Source organism: Artemia franciscana, chromosome 2 (genome assembly GCF_032884065.1).
Source record: "Artemia franciscana chromosome 2, ASM3288406v1, whole genome shotgun sequence".
NCBI classification, from domain to species: Eukaryota; Metazoa; Arthropoda; class Branchiopoda; order Anostraca; family Artemiidae; genus Artemia; species Artemia franciscana.
In genome coordinates, this window is record NC_088864.1 from 15,239,313 (window position 1) to 15,257,448 (window position 18,136).

At 34.1% G+C, this 18,136-nt stretch overlaps 1 protein-coding gene across 6 annotated transcripts in view; it reads left to right on the forward strand.

Annotated features, from left to right (window-relative positions):
• Positions 1-14,334, forward strand: part of LOC136037743 (thyrotroph embryonic factor-like) — a 59,929-nt gene extending 45,595 nt beyond the window's left edge. For all 6 annotated transcript variants that reach the window (XM_065720542.1, XM_065720550.1, XM_065720557.1 and 3 more), the window contains 2 exons: positions 1,430-1,567; positions 11,882-14,334. In XM_065720542.1, coding sequence (XP_065576614.1) covers positions 1,430-1,567; positions 11,882-11,953 — 210 coding nt within the window. In that variant the 3' untranslated portion in view covers positions 11,954-14,334. The remainder of the gene's footprint in view (positions 1-1,429; positions 1,568-11,881) is intronic.
• The last annotated feature ends 3,802 nt before the right edge of the window (positions 14,335-18,136 follow it).

The window sequence follows — 18,136 nt, forward strand, 5'->3', positions numbered from 1 at the left end:
TTTATTTTAAAAAGATCGACATAAAACGTCGCACTGGGTCTAGGTCTATGATGTCAGAGTACCTTTTGCTGTTATTTACTTTAAAAAGATCGACATAAAACGTCGCACTGGGTCTAGGTCTATGATGTCAGAGTACCTTTTGCTGTTGTTTATTTTAAAAAGATCGACATAAAACGTCGCACTGGGTCTAGGTCTATGATGTCAGAGTACCTTTTGCTGTTATTTATTTTAAAAGATCGATATAAATGTCGCACTGGACCTTGTTCTGTGATGTCAGAGTACCTTTTGCTGTTATTCACCTGGGGAGTTAAGCAAACAGAAATTTAGACTACGGAATTTATTTTATGCGGTTTAAGACTAATAGTGCTTTTCCCTCATTTGTCACCCCTACAGGTGCACTAAAAATGAACAAACGATCATAGCAAACGTAAGGATGAAAAGCACAAATATAAACGAATAAATAAATCTTAAAAGGGAAAAAAAATTAACTGAATTTTCAGGTCACGTTTTAAATGAACAAAATTAATAAGAATGGGAGTTCTCTTACTTTTCCTTCCCCCCTACCCTATCTGGTAGAAGTCTGAGGCCTATTGTGTCAAATATTGGTGTCAAATATTTGTCTGAGTTCTTTTTTTATGCCTATCAACAGTTGTTTGTGTAGTCTTGTATTGTGTAGCTAGTAAATTTCTAAATAGTATACTTTCTAAAGCGTGGTCTCTCCTTTAAAGTGTATCAACCAGCCTGAATTCTTAACGATTGTTTTTACATAAAAGACGTGACTTAGGACTTCCAAATGGAGGGGGGAGGTTTTGGACAACTTAGAAAAAAGTTCTCGAATTAGGCTTATTAAATAGGCTATATCCCCTGTTAGGAATTATTGGGAAAACTGTTAAAATCTAGAAATTTAAAAAATCTTATTTATTCTTTAAAAATCTTATTTATTCTATAAAAATCTTATTATTATTCTATAATTTTAAAAAATCTTCTTATATATTTATTGTAATCAAAATTTTCATTTTTTAGTATTTAGATTTAGACTTTAGATTAAGATTTTCATCTTCAGGTAACCTTAAGTTGTGTTGCTGATTTTTTTTTAGTTTTCCTTCTTCAATTTTTCTTTCTTTTTTTTTAAACAGCTATGCCACAAGTTTTTGGCTATTTATCCGAGGATTTGCATGCAAATATATTTTGGGGCTGGTGCACGTCTGCGAAAGCAGTAAAATAGAGGAATATGTTAAAATTGATGGCAAAAAGAAATTCTGAAACCAAATAGGGTATTTTCCACTAGTGGTGTCACCATCGTTTCCTATCTTAATTATTTTTTTCATTCTCTTGGATTTTCTTCGAGGGACAGACAGACTAGGAAAATTGACCAAATATTTATGTTGCTAAAAATTTAATATTTTACATCCAATTTATTTAATTGCAGTATGTACCAAACGAGATGAAAGATGAAAGATATTGGGCTCGTCGCCGTAAGAACAATATGGCCGCCAAACGGTCGCGTGACGCAAGACGCATGAAAGAAAACCAAGTGGCTATCAGAGCGACAATCCTTGAAAAAGAGGTAGTTTTAAATTCTCTTAACTTAATCATTGCCATATATAAGGATGCCAGCAAAAAGTACGTCATCCAAGAGTGGGGACTGATGTTAGCCCTGACATTAAAGATAATCTCCAACGCCATCTAGTATTTGGTATTATCAGTATTTATTTCAAGCCTCATTATTATGCTTTTTCGAGGACTGAGACCTGGCACTTATTGCTACACTAACTTTGCAATTATACTAATTACTTTAATTTAGTCTTATAATTACACTGACAGATAAACGGCTAGAAATTCCAAATATTAGATGGCATTGATATTTTTTTGGTCGAAACTAGTACCTGTTTCCACTCTTTAAAATTACCCATACATTGGAAAATAGGTCAATATCTCAGAAACGACACCCTTTTTTAAGAACACCATCTTGTTATTATTACTCCAAGTTAAAGGGAAAGATATTGCATGAATTGTTGGTCGCACACATTCTCCCCCTCTCCCCACCTCCTCAAATGGCATTGGAGAATCCAAAATACCTTAAAACGCTCCTCCTAAATTGTTGACGCACAAGAAGACACCAAAATAAAACACTGTTTGTCCCCTGGACCCATCTTGGGCTATTCATACTTTCTTTTTTTTTTTTTTTTTTCAAACTTAAAAAAGAATTTTTGGTAGTGCCATATTTTCACCAGTCAATCCAGTGAAAACAACCTGGGAAATAATTAGTTTTATTTGACCGCGCCTTTTGTCCTTAAAAATTCCAACCTGAACTTGTGCTTGCTTGTACTTGTGGCGGGAATCAGGCGTTTCCATCTTGCCTGGCATCAAGCATCTTCAAGACCTGTTTGAACCATATAGTGCAGTCTGCTGTCATCTGCTTTGAAAGTGAGAGCCACTGGGTTGTCCATCGGTGCCCGAACTTGCTGAACCCCCAATAGGTTCAGGATCTTAATTAACCAAGTTCCTCCAACATTAACTAACTGTCTATCCCAAAGACAACTTCACCATCAAAGAAAAGCTACACTCTTAAGTCGTTTGGTGTCATGCGTTTTTAGCTCTTTTTTGCTGGCATTTCATGCATGCATTTTTTAATTCATGGCCTGCTACTACTTAAAACTGCGTTTTAGCAAATTCTTTTCATTTAACGTGAATTCCCAATTTTTTAAGATATATATGGTTCTGTAAATTTCCACTCAGCCTACCCAAATAGTTGGGTTTAATTTTCTTGGCACTTAAAATATTCGAAGTCTTCAAGAAAAAAAAAATGGTTTTAATCCAAAAAAGTTTTCGGGTGCATTGAATATTTTGGGCTTTTTCTTCTTCTTTTTTGGCTGTAACCGCAATTTTTAACATGTTTTAGATTGAAGTTTCATAAATAAATTTTAGGCGTAACACTATTCGGCATTGATTTAAGTGAGAAATTTCCACTTCAAAATACACAACCAAATGGAAACTAAGATTTCCGGTGGGGGATCTCAAAAATCAGTCAGTTCCCTCCCTCTCCCCCCAATTTTCTTGTAAAGTTATAAGCATTCAGTTTCAATTAAGTTAATGAAATTTATCACACTATAACTAAATTAATTGACCCCAATAATTAGAATTCAACTAAAATGAATCTATAAAACTAATAACTAGATAGAATCTAGTTAAATAAAAAAAAAAACCTTCAAACCTCCCTAATTTTTTTCAAGTATATGGAGGCGTGCATCCTCTCTTCAACGCGGGCATGGGTATAGTTTTGCAAATCATATAGTATCCCCTATAAAATTAGACCTGTCTGGTATACAACCTGTTTTACAGGTGTTGCACCCTCACTGGGTGCAAACTTAACACACTGACAGGGTGCATACCCGACACCCTGTAGCTCTGGCTGTAAATATGCACTCTGTTGTAGCACAGTCGATTGATGATCTCCTTGGCGATACGGGGTGTAGGGATCGATCCTAGCCGTAGCAAGCCAGAGCGACAGACTTACTAATTGTTCTTCTAAAAAAGACACAGCAGCTGAAATGTCCGATTTTTTTTTTTTTTTTTTATCCTTTGTGGAATATAAATCCGGAAGTAGGTTGTGTCTGAATGGTCCAAGTACACGATTGCAAAAGTCCGACAACCTTTTCGGTCGTAGTCGTTCACAGATAGAAGATTAGAATTTCGCCATGTGTTTTGAAACTTTTTTCTCTTTTGCTGGCGAGTAAGTTTCTTTAAAATTTCCTTTTCTGAATGGGTTTTATCCAAAAGCCCTTGTAACAAAAAAGTATAATACCCAAAAACACAGAAGAAAAAATTTGTAAATCCCATGGAGTCACGATTTGGATCTGACGACGCGTTGGCGTTGAGCTGAAATTAGAATCTGTCGAAGATTTCTCTTGTGATTCGGGATAAAAGGGAAATTGAATATGACATTTTCAATAGTGTTCGAGTTTATCCGTTGGTATTCCGTAGAGTCCGTAACTGCATTCTTTTATTCGTAGATAGACATCAAAGTCTGTAGATCTACGGAAAAATCCGTACAAGTGGAAACACTGTTTGGAGGTTGCTTGACTTACTCTATGGTTTTCTAATGCTTTCTTTATTTTTGTGTAATTTTAAAATGATTTTCCAAAAAAAAAAAATATTCCTGAAAAGGAGTTACTTCTTTTATTTGTAGATTCCGTAGTTCGGAGGCTAATCAGCAAATATTTCAATTTTTCATATATAATAAAATTTAAGCTTCAATAGTTTAACTTCGTTTTGGTAGTTTAAGATAACCTAATATTAGCTTAACTTTGTTAAAATTCAGAACTTTTTCGAAAAAATCAGTTTTTCCAAAAATAATTTTTCAGAAAAAAGTTCCTATCCATCTGTAGATTCCAGGATTTAGAATTGCATAGGTGTTTGTATTTCCAAAACTTTGAAGCTCCCCCGCCCGTTAAAAATGAGTGTCTATTATTACTATTTACCTGCTAAAGTGATATTGCCAAGTTACAAATTTATTCTAAAAACACCCTTGTAACGAAATACCTTTGCCCCGTTAATCTCTCGCAATAAATATTGATAAAATGAAAAAAAGATGAGCTATAGGGAAAACAGGAGAAAATATAGTAAAGGTCTAGAAGGTCGGGGGGGGGGGTAGTACTGGCCTGAAGCTCACCCTCGATACTCCCTTGTCACATGCTTGCCTCCATGTTGTCAAATTAACGATCAAATTACCAAAAGAGTTCGAAATCACTTTATATAGATTAATAATTAAAATCAATAATTAAAATATTTGGATTACATTATTTAAAATCATATAGTTTTATATAGCTGATATTTGATCTGACCGATATAAATCCATGGAATTTTGTCTATCATAATCCCTGGAACAGGATACGACAGTGTAATCTAAGAATTGCGTAAGGAATCGCGCTCTATTTAGCTAGTGAATTTAATAATATTCTCCCAATTATATAACTCAATTCTCCCTTACAAATAGGTTTTGAATTTGAATAAACGTATTATGTTCGTCAAAATAGCATAAATTTGTTCTAGTTACATTGAAAATAAAGAAAAAAAGACTTGTCGACATAAAATTTCAATTTTATGTTTGAAATTTAAAACTCTTGATTAATGGTAAAAAGTGGCCTTACAGAAATTTTATGAAAAGACTACAGTTAATCGTATGATTATCTTATTATTTTATTAAGAATGACTGTATCTTTGTCTGCATCGAATCTTTGTCATATAAAAAATAATACAAGTTATAAAGGGCCCCTGTTTTTTGCGTAATTTTTTAAATTAAAAACAAGAACGGACTAATTTAAAAAAAAAACATCTGCTGGAATTGAGGAGTGAAGTTAAAGTAACGAAATTAATTAATAAATTACAGTTTTCTCCAAATTATTGGGGGGACAGCGGCCCCCCTCCTAACGAAAGTTGCAACTGCGGTTGCGTCTTTTATAGAACTTGCATTCTTGGAATGTATCTGAATGAACCTTTTTGCCTTCTACTAGTTTTTTACCACTAACTCCCGATTGAGGGTAAAAACGTTACAAATTTGAAACGTTAATTATTTAATTAGTGATAATTAACTTTAAATAATTAATTATAGACTTTTATAACTGATTGATCAATCAGTACTATTATATTATTAGATGTGGAAGCTTTATTGAAAGGCTTCCACATCTTATGTTTAGGTAGCTGTACAGGCGTTTAAATTTTTATTATTATTGGCTCTATATTTCTCTTCATTTGTTGGTTCTAATTTGTTTATAATGATGCTATTTTATCGGTTATAAATTAGTGTTATTACTTCTGGCTTTTTGTATACGGCAAAATGATTTAAGTATAACTATTATTATTTTGACCATCTCATGTCTGATGTGAAAGCTTAAACTCTTTTATCTTAAACGATCTTATGTATGGCAATTACCCCTAGGTCCCCCCTAGATTAAAAAAAAAAATAACATTTCAATACGATTTTAGTACCACCCTGTTGCCGAGTGCATGTATTATTTTAGTTTTAATCTTAATTATTTTGTTATTTAATTTCAATCGGTTAGTTCTGGTTAAACTTTATAATTTTCAATAACACAATCAGTTATACTAAGAACTATTCTAAAATTAGACGGTCAAAACTTAATATGAAGATCTATGGTGTCAAGCCTTTGAAATAAACTGTATAGGCCTACTGAATTGGCCGTTTTCCAATTTAATTTCTACGCCAATCTGGTGTCGAAGACCCTTTTTATTTTCGCGTTTTTAATTAAGTGTAAATTTCTGTTTTGTTTCAATAAGCTGTTCTAAAAAGATATTGGGTCTGTTCAAGGATGTATATTTCAAATATAACAAGAGCTATTTTAAATACTTATAAATCATCATCTTTTGGAAATTAATTTTGAATTTTAAATTCAAAATAAACGATGAAACAAAAATGGATGTTTTTTGCAAGGAATAATATAGGGGTTTTGAACCAAGGTGGTGCAAGGAGTTAATCAGAAAATAACTCATGTTGTATTTGTTATCAAATAGAAGAAATGATTAAAAAAAACTGGGATCATTCCGTATTTTGGATTGCTTCTCGTTTTTGCGTAAAAAATCATATCCATTGTAAAGGAACAAAAAATGAAATTGTCAATTGTTGAAGTAAACATGTTTACTGATGCTTCAATTTCCTCTCTGTCACAACTATGAAAGGCTAAAGTAATCAAATTATCTTATTGCTAAAAGATTCTATCTGTTTACTATCAGATCAAAACAACCCCTTTTACACAAAAATAACGTCAGCCTATCAGTTCTTATTTTACAAGCATACTTGAGTCCACTGAAAGAATGATGAACTGGCGTCGTCTCATGAAAGTGGGCTTTGTCTATGTCTACAGGCATGGGTGCTGTTATAAGGACGGGGTCTTCACGAATTGAGCCCCTTGTGTTTCATTTTGGCACCGTCCACTGTACCCCTCCTCCAATTATGTTGATGTGGTAAATTCAAGCACGGGCACTATAACAATTAAATGACGTTATTTCAAATTAAGTTTCTGAACTCTATTTTCGTAAATAATATTTTAAATTTTGTCCTTTTTTTCGGGATTATTTGTTTAAAATTCCAAGTTTCTAGTTTAAAAAATTTGATTTTGGTTCAACTTGTAATTAATCAGTAACTTTAATTTATGTTAAGAGGGTAATATTTACAAATTTGCCGCTCAATATCCCGTCTTCTTTCAAGTGGCGTGAATTCACAAAAATTAGGGTGAAGGGCAACATATTTTGTTAGAAATCAAGGATGGAAGGTGATTTTGTTGTTTACTGCAATTTTTTAATGAAAAACTTAAAAAACCGCGTTTTCAGTGGAAAAACTCAAAAAGAGTGTTTTCAAAATCTAGAGGGACAATTGTACCGCCCTGTCTCCATGACACTATTGGTTTCTTCCCGGTGCTAGTCGTGAATTTGCCTTCTGTTGACTGCTCATGTCATTGCCTCCATGTTTGCATAATTTAAACAAAAATAGCGTAGATCTATTCTATTTAATGTCTTTTTTTTTCGAAAACCAGCCCAAGCTGTGGCAGCTAAAACTAAATTCGAGCCTAGTCCCCAATTGCTCGTCTGGATCTTAATTTTCTTTGCTCTTATTTGTACGTTACTGACAATGTGTAATTGTATAATTTCTGCTTTAATCCATCTTAAATTTTTCTTTGTTTTCCAAAGGCTAATGAATTAGCTCATTACCAAAGGATTATCTTAAAAAAAGAAGAATAAAGCTATAAGATTTTTTCTAATTCATTCAAATTATTTTTGAAAAAGATAGAAACGATGCTCAATGACTTAGCATCGTATAGTTTGATCAGTCAAATTCTCCCGTCAATCTATGCGTTTACGGTATTGACATGACTTTGAAGAAACCAAATTCATGGTTCTGTATTAGTATCGGATCAGATGAAGTGAAATAATGACTATATTATGGAATAATATAAATAAAAACAATAGAATTTCATGAAATAATGACTATAGCCTATCATTTATGCACTAACAATATTAACGTGTTTTCAAAAAAAAAAATTAAAAAACATGCTGTTCTATCTAATTTAATCTCTTGCAATTACAGTAAACAAATCTCTTTCTCAAAAATAACTGTAGCCTATAATTTATGCATTAACACTGTAAATATGTTGTTTCTCTCTATGAAAAAGAAAAAAAATGGAAAAAGGTAAAGAAAGAAGACGCAATTGTGACAGATTAAAATAAGGCGTCGTTGGCCAATAGGTCATTACTTTTAGATAAAGAGACAAATATTCATCGGTCATAAATTTTGCAGATATCAAAGCTAGGGGTCAAAAAGAGTTATTGTCTGTTTAAGCGACTGTTGCAAACAAAAAGTAAGGGGTACAGAAGAGGTTGTAACCAAGCATATAAAACGACAGAATATCTTTTAGAAATGTTTGTTTAATACAGGACAAGAACAAACTACCCCCTCTCTCCCTGCCGTGTGGAGAAAGGAATATGCGTGTGAAAGGGATAGAAAAAAGAATATGCGTGTGAAAATATCCCCATGACTCAGGAGAAGAATGCAAACCATTACTTTAAACCAACCTGTGCTAGAATTGCCAAAGCTTACATTACAAAGCAATACTAGAACATTTATTGAGATCTAATCTTTTTTCCCGATTTAGTCGAAAACTAAAATAAATAAAATAATTATTCAATAGTCATTTTTTCTTCTTTATACTCATTTCTATGTTTTATTCTAGGGTTTGCGCTTCCAGAAAAACTCGGTTTAATTTAACATGGAGGGAGGGAGCTTTAGACTATATTCCTGACCACTTTTTTTTTATTTCTGACAACCTTTTTTTTTGTCAGGGGTTTTGGAGATTTAAAGCCCAGTGCTTGTTTCCAACCCCACATTTATATGTCTGTAAAATAATGTCCTGCATGGATTAGACAAACCCTACGATTTTGCAATAGCAAATGTTTTCATAATAAGGATACTTAATTTTGCTATCATAATATATTGCCCCACAATCAACCCTTTTTGTTTTACCCTTCTTCTCTGTTTTAAGTCAATACTATTAAAATATAAAACGATAGGCTGCTATAATCATTAGAGAGAGTTGCATGTAAAACTTAATTGTATGATGTTAATTTAGATAGAAAGGCATATTTACTATCATTATTTTGTTTGGATAATCTGATCAATAACTCAATAATAATAGGTTTTTTATATATTTTTCAGAAAGGAGTCGGGTTGGTCTAATTGTAAGATGTCAGATTAGAGAGAACTGTACATTTTTCTTCTAATTTTCAATAAATATTGTGAATATTGTTATTACACAGATTGATAGGCTACAGTTATCTTCCAGAAAGGGGTATGCTTGCTCTGGTTGCAAGAAGTTAAATTAGAGAGAACTGCATGTTTTTACACGCACAACAGTTTTTAGTTTGATTCTTTCTCACAACTCTACTTTATAGAACAATACAAAACTTTAGCGTAAAGAGTGGGGTGTTGAGGAAGGGACAGCCAGTCCCTTTCATACACGGAATAATTTATGTCCGTTTTAAGTTTTAATGTCGCTCTTTACTTTTAGTTAAAAAAAACTTGTTTTTTTATGTAATTTCTGGACGTTTTTGAATTAATGCAGGTTTTGACTTTGGCTCACCGAACATGAGTAATTAAAACGAAATTTGCATATTAATTTTCCTTTTTTCAACTAATAATAACCTTATAATTACCTAAGTTTGATTTTTGTTCCAGTTGTTTAAGAATGACTCCTGAATCACGAAGGCTGTTTAATTAGAATAATAACCATTTTTAAAAGTTTAAAAAGAAACTTTAGCGTAAGAGCGAGCTGTTGAGGAGAGGCAACCCATCTCATAAACGTAATATTTTCTGTTCGTTTAAGTTTTAATGTTACTTCTTACTTTAGTTGAAAAAATTGTTTTATTTAATTGCTAATCGTTTTTAAATAATGTTGGGATATCCAGCTCCCCCTCTATGGAAAATTCCCTTCCTCCACAAAAAATTTCTCTATGGAAAGATTCTCCCACTTAACTTAAGTTGGCGATATTTGCAGAACTAATTTTGTAAGGCGTAGTAACAAAACGGCCAAAGAAGTCGAAACTATTTTTATGAAAATGTAAGTGGCAAGTTGAGCAATTCTCAAATGGCTAAACTGAATGATAGAAAAGATCTTTAAAAAATATGCGTAATAATTTACGTTCGTTTTAAGTTTTAATGTTATCGCTTACTTTCAGTTGGAAAAAACCGAAGACATACAATATTTTTTGTTTACTATCACATAAACATCATAGTTATGAAGCTGCTTAAGGTGAAATTAAATGCTAAGATTGGCTGGAAAATAACACAAACAAATTATTGCTTATATCGGCCATTATTTAACGAAATTCGAACTTTAGCGTAAAGAGCAAGGTATTGATGAGAGGGCGAACTACCTCATATATGTAATATGTGGGAGTTCGCCCCCTCGTCAATATCTCGCTCTTTACGCTAAAGTTCGAATTTTGTTCCATTTTTTTACGAATGACCCCTGAATCACAAAGGTCATTTAATTAGAATTAATAGCTCTTTTGAAGTTATTACAAATATTTTAGCGTCAAGAGCGAGGTATTGACGAGGGGACGAACCCTCTCATATACGTAATAATTTCTGTTCGTCTTAAGTTTTGATGTTGCTCCTTACTTTCAGTTGAAAAAACTTGTTTGTTTTTTTTTTACTTAATTTCTTATTGTTTTAAACAATGTTGGGAAATTCAGCATTGGAAAATTCCTCCTTGGAAAGATCCTCCCACGTAACCCCGTCCCCACACTAGAAACAATTCCCTCTGAAAACGTCTATATACTTCCCAATAACAATACTAGGCTATATGTAAATAATGGGCAAAGTTCATAACTTGCAGTCCTTCCCCTGGGGACTCTGGGGAATTAAGTTGTCCTCAAAGACGTAATTATTATATATTTCGACTATGGTGAACAAAATAACTATCTCAAAATTTGGTCTGGTGACTTTGGGAAAAAATTAGCGTGGGAGGGGTCTAGTTGCCCTTTAATTTTTCGGTCACTCAAAAAGGGAATTAGAACTTCTAATTTCCGTTCGAACGAGCCCTCTCGTGAAAGTCTAGGACCGCTGGGTCGATACAATCACACCTGGGAAAAAGAAAACAAATAAACACGCATCCATTATCCTACTTTTGGCAGAAAGTACAGAATTCCATATTTGTTCAGATAGGAGCTTGAAACCTCTACAGTAAGGTTCTCTGAACCACTAATTCTGATGGTGTGATTTTCATTAAGCTTCTATGCCTTTTAGAGGGTGTTTCCTCATTTTTCCAAAAATCAAGCAAATTTTCTCAGGTGCGTATTTTTTGAAGGGTAGGACTAAACGTGATGAAATTTATATATTTAAAATCAGCATAAGATTCCCATTCTTTTGATTTATCTATTGGTATCAAAATTCCGTTTTTTAGAGTTTCGGTTAGTATTGAGCCGGGTCGCTCCTTACTTACAGTTCATTACCACGAACTGTTTGATACTATTGCAAATACGCACTCGAACTAGGGCGTTAATCGCAGTAGAAAAAAAGGCCAAAGCGAATTATCCACAGAATCTGAATCATTCCTTTAAATTTTTCTATTAGATAATCAGTTCTAGCAAATCTCCCCAAAAATTAGCGTTCTGTATATCACGTTTAGGCTCGTGAATTTAAACGTCAATTTTCAGGGCGATTTTAGGATTTCTAATTTTCTCTTCGGCAAATTTGGGAAAAACCCCGAAAATTCAGGAATAGTGGAAGCACTGGATTGGTCCCTCACTCCTACTGGTGTCCATGCAGCTTACGATCCAACTCACTAATTTTTGTTTCCGTTCATTTTAGAATGCGTCATTGAAAGCCGAAATTGAAAGGCTTCGCAAAGAGAATCAGGCCCTCAGATCCAGCAAGAAGTGAATGTCTGGTGTTAACAGCTACTTGATCCTGCAACTGAAAAGACATTATATTTGTAGAAATAATTTTAGCTAGTGCTCACATATATCAGGGTTAAGCTATTGGCAGAATGTTTCAATGGGGTAGGTCTATTGTATACAGATTTACCTTAGCGTTGCTGTTAGCTTGAGAGTTTTAAAAAGATGACCTTAGAGACCAGAAAAAGATGAATTTTATCTATTACAACATGACTGTGCATTTACTTCGGCTGCTGTAATTCAACTGAATGTGTAACTTATTGTTGATTGTTTCAGACCTTTTTCTTTTACGTTATTTAGAGTTTCCTATTTTTGATTCAAAGTTTTTGAATCATTCTCTTTCTGTCTTTTTTATAATTTTTTCTCTTTTCCTTTTTCCTTTTGGATCATTTTTTGATTTCTTTTTCCTCTGTTTCTAAAATTTTTGGATCGTTTTAAGTTTCAGCCGTTAACATCAAATTTTATATTCTATTTATTGGATGTCCAAAACAAAACTTTTTAGAAATAATTGGCTCGTAATAACAATAAAAAAAACCTGAATTTCATTAAACAACCCTTCGGCTCTCTTGTAAGATATGAAACACACCTTCTTTTAAGTGCCGGAGCTGATTTGTCATTCGAGGTTCTGTATGTGCTGCTCAAAATTTATTGCGCCATTAAGAAGATTAAAATAACTGTCGTTTGTCCAAGTTAAAGAAAGCACATACCCGAATGGCATTTGGGCATTTGTTATGAATGTTTTTTATGTTTTAATATAGATACATATTAAGCTTCTAAAATGATTTTATCTTTTTAAATAATAACCACTCTCAAGCTAAAGTATATTGAAAATATGTTTGAGTTGCCACAGAAATCATGTGAATCATTCATTAGGTCCGCAAAGCTTTACATGCGTTTCGACTTTTAATTCAAATACCTAGTGACCTTTGAATTTGTATGTCTAATGTATAGTTTATCGACAACGGGATAACATCTTAAGGTCACCCCTCCCCCTTCTCTCTCTGCTCTGTGTACTCCTTGCATACTTGGTCGTTTTAAAGTTTTTGTCATTATACAACAAATGTAATACTATAATATAAGCATGTAAGCACATGCTATTTACAGTAAGTTCATTTGTCAATGTAATAAAGGGTGTTCTTTTTAGAATAGAGGAGGGGTAATTTTGCTTGTACTTTCAAATAGTTATAAGAAAGAACTTTTGGTTATGTATATACTCTTATGTGTTTTGTATGTTTAATAAATAGGTGGATACTAACCAAATGTGTAGATGCAGCATTTTATTCGGAAAGCTTTATTCTTTGCTTTAAATCAGTACCTCTGTATGAAAACTGCCCAAGAGAAACCATTTTAGAAAATTGTTTTTAGAAAAACTAGGCTTTTGGCACTCTTGTAAAAAAAGAAGAAAATTCTCATTCTAAAGTAAAAGCGATTGCAATTGGAATTGAAAGCTTCAATCTCAAAATTAAAAAAGTAGTTTTGTAAAAGGAGTCAGTCACGAAGATTCGCCAATTTTTAGATAAATATGTCTAAACCAGAAGTGTTCAGAGTGATTAAATTGTTGACGTATGTAACGCTGTGTGGAAACTGCCTAAGAGAAACCATTTTAGAGAACTTCTTTTAGAGAAGGTGGACTTTTGATACTTATGATAAAAATTTACGGTAGACTGGTTACTGTGGTTAGAATTACTGTACTAAAATAAAAGTGATTGTAATTGAAATTTGTAGCTTCAGTCTAAAAATTGAAAAAGCTACTTTCAGAATGGAATTATTCTCGACGACTGAGTGTCATTTTCAGGCAACTTTTTAGTTGAAAAATTTCAGCGAAATCATTTTCCCCATCAAATGATCAGTCATAATTATGGCTCAGAACCGGATTTGATAGCTATAAGATCAGACTTCAGCAAATCGCATGTCCAAATGGACTGAATTCGCGTGTCCAAGTTAAAAAACAACCGCACAAAAAAAAGTGTTACCTAACACAAAAATTGTTCTGCTCTAAGGTTAGAAAAATTCAGTTAGACAGTATTCGCTTAACACTGCTAACACAAGATTTTTATATTTTGTTTATCTGGCATGGGATGTATTGATTTTCCTATAGCTCTATCATAATATCTCGTATAATCCAATTTATGTCTTGTATGTGATTAAGTTTATAAATGGCTGTAAATTAAAGACATAGAAGTCTTTAAATGGTTCTTATTTTATTGTTGTTATTTTAGCTATTGGCAATTATATTTTTAAATCCGGCTTAATAACTTTTTATTCTGTTTTATTTTGGTGCTGTGTTACATATGGTACATATACGCATGTTGTCGAAAATCAATTTTTATGTTACTGTATTTCAAAGTAAACATTTTATGGTGTTTGTTTGATTGCCTTGAGGATTTAAGAATAAGACAAAAATTCTTATATCAAGTGGTATATTTTTTTTTCTTATATTCGCAGTGCCAGGTACTTACAGCATCTGATATGCCGCTGTTTCTTTACCTCGCTCCAAAACCTAGAGGTTTTAAATGCCTGTTGGACCTTCTTTTGAAGGGGTCAACAGAGGGATTTGCAGGAATAATATCCCAGGAAGATCGTTCCAGAGAGAAGTGCAACGTCGGATGAAGCTGTTCCTCAAGTATTCAGTCCTTGGCGTGTCCTCGTTTAGGTAGTTGGACTGAGTTGTGTGTCTTTGTGTCTGCCTTGGTGGCTGGACGTGCACAAAGTGAGAGAGCTCGTCTGAGAGAGACGAAACCATGTACTTCTAGAAAACAGGCATCGACACTACATCAAACCTTTCATTCAAGAACTGGATCGAGTCACATGTTGAGGCGCAGCCCGCCCTTTTTGCCCTATTATGGATAGCTAAGTTGTTCACGTGGCACCTTTGATCGGGTAATAAGATACTCCTTTGTTTTTGATAGATTGAAATTGATTGTCTATGCATCAGGCCACTTTTGGATTTTAAAAGGATCCATCTGTAGGGAAAAAGAGGCTTTTGTTGGGTCTTTATGTTTTGAAACGGCTGAGTGTGTAGGGGTATCGTCGACAAAGTGATGCAGAGGATTTGCATGGCTGTCTCCCATGCCGTTTATGTAAATGAGGAAAAGCACAGGTCCCAAGACACTGCCCTGGAGAACCCCTGCTTTCACTGAATATTCACGCAAAATAGTCCTCTTATGAGCACAATCGTAATGTGGAGTCATATAGGGAGGTGGCAGTCCTTGCCCCTCTGATGCGGTTAAAAACAGAAGATATTATTCTGATCAATTACGTTTGGTTTTTGAAGGACTGAATTCCTCATTTTTGCATTGAATGCAAAAATTCCTTGATTCCGAACAGCTGATGTTCAAAAATAGAAGCATAATCTATCTATAAGAGTCATGCACATCGGACAGTGTTTTAATAGTCAAAATTGACCAAGCTCACGAGAGAGTTCAAAATATGGATCCTTTTTTTGGGTGTTCATCTACAAGTATCTAGGAGGAGGGGGCAAAATGTTTTTTTTAATCTAGGGAAGGGGCAAAATAAATGTCTTAGGAATGAGACAATTCTGTTGTTTTTTATTTTTCAACGAAAATGCCAAAAAAAGTGGTTCAAAATCTAAAATGCAATTGACTCCCCCCACCACCCAATGGACGCCCGAGACCCTAGGAGATCCACCTATCCTAATGAAATCAAACAATGAGTGTTCAAATTTGTTAAGCTACCTGCTATTTTTAATTAGTGTCTTATCGCTGGTGTCTCTCCATGTATTTTGAAAATGCTTTCATTTCTCCGATTCTTAAAATAAATGTCCCTAGCAAATTTAACTATCTTAGGCTGGATTCGGAAACACCAGCTCTGTAGAGTTTTGATTTTTTTTTTTTTTAATTTCAAAATATGATTACAAAATTGACCCGTGTTAGTTTGGCTTCTGAACAAGAAAAAAAAAATCATTTTTTGTATAATTTTGGAAAAAGGCTAATGTCAGCTTTGCCTCTCCCAGAGACTACCTCTCTTGCAATATTTACTTTTAATTAGCCCTCGTTCTCAAGTCTCATCGCATCCACCAAGGTGATAATTCATGAATCAAGGGACTACGACCATACTCTGAATTGGTATTTAAATACTGTCTCAGAGCATTTATAAATCAGGGATTTTTTGTCGGCTTTATTTTGGCTGATGTTTCAAAAGTCTTTGACGATCTGTGTCACTAAACTGTCCCTGAAGAAGGTAGACAACTCTGTGCAATGAAGATACTGTAAGATTGCTACGGTTTTTTTTTGTCTGGACGGAAGCCTTGTGTCCTAAATGGGAATAAATATGATTGGACCAGCATTTCCTGTGGTGTGCCAAGGGAACTTGGGAATTAAGGCCCGTTGTTCCCAGATGGGGTAGGGAGAGACCATAAGATAGGATTTAAATGAAATTGAAAAATTATAATTAGTGTTAAGCTTCGAACAGATTGGTATGGAGGAAGGGTGTGCGAAGCTGGGTTGGTCTCGCGTGATTTGGTGCTGCAGTGAGTTGTTAGGTATAGTAGTAGTAACCTTCTTTTTTAATAAGAAATTACTAAATTCTTTTTGAGTTTGTGGATGACTTAACTATGTTGAGTTTCAGCATGTTACCATTTCTACAGATGGGTCCTTACTTAAGTTACGGAAACACAGTCTCAATAAGGTGAATTATTTGAATAGTAAGAAAACTTTTTCCCCCCGGTTTCCTCCGATAAAACCAATACCACTTACTGCACTTGCATAAAACTGAAACTATGTAACCGTACGAACTACCAAAGACTCTGAAGCTCTAAGGCGTTTAGTGTAAAATCTGGCTGTAATATATGCCAAATCGCTAAATATGCTAATCTTTTTTTACTAAAATTAACACACAAAACAACTGTTTCCTCATAACAAGTTTTTTACTAAAATTTATTAAAAGAAAACTCAATAAAATAAGTTTTTCAGAGAAAAGGAAAGAACTCCATTGAACCAAAACATTGGGTATATGTACCCAAAAATTATATCTTAGGAAGACACTCCCGCCCCACAGCTCTCAGAGCAACGGTTTTAAGCTTTGCCTCGGGGGCATATAAGGTTTTTATACAAATATACTTTGTGACAGACTCATTCGAATGTTAATCTGAATTTTTAGTGCTCTTTTTAAGATACAGTTATCAGAAGACAGCTACCCCCCCCCCCCCTCCCTCCCAAAAAAGAGTTTTTTCACGAAATACATCGAATAAAAATTTTTGAGCGAGTCACTTTATTCAAAATAGTCCAAAGATCGTATAACAAGGCTTTTGGGATTGACAAAAAAAACCAGCGCCTGGGGGAGGGGTGTCATTTGTGATCTGGGCTATTTAAAGTTTTTATAAAAGGGATGGTTGTTTAGCTTTAGAAGAGACTCATTTTGTCGAAAATTAGTATTTCTAGTTCCTTTTTAAGCTTCAAATGGATGGAAAGTATTTAGTTCCCCATCCCTCGACATCCTCTCCTTTCACCAAACGTATCTGATTGAAACTAAGAGATGGCGATTTTGTTCAATATAGCCCAAAGAATATATAATAATGCCTCCAGGGCTGACACTACCCCCCCCCCAAGTCCTGTGAATAGGGTTGTAAGTTATAAGTTTCATGAGGTCATATAAAGTTTGTATGGAGTTGGCGGTTGTAAAAACTTCAGATTAGGTTTATTTGAATTAAAATTGTAAGTTGTAATGCTCTTTTTAGAGTCAAACTGATCTGAGAGTAACTAACCCTCCTTCCATGCCCACCATTTCCCCAAATACATCCAATCAAAACTTGGAGATAATAATTTTGTTCATCGTAGTTGAAGTTTTCGAAAATTATATCATTGAGGAAACCCCCCCCCCCCCCTACAGCTCTCAGGGTAAAGATTGTACGTTGTGTCCTGGGGAAATGTAAGATTGGTGACCATATATGCTTTGGACAGGAATTATTGAATTGGTAATCAGAAGTTCTAGTGCTCTTTTTAAGTGTCAAAGTGGTAACAGCGAATTTACCCCCCCCCCCCCCCCTGCACACACACAAACACAAAACTTCAGATGGGGCTTATTTGATTTGAAATTGGAAGCTATAGTGGCCTTTTTAAGAGTCAAAGTGATTCGAGATAAACAATCCCACCCCCGCCTCCATGCTCATTATTTCCCTTCGAAAACTTGAAAATGACAACTTTTTTGTCGT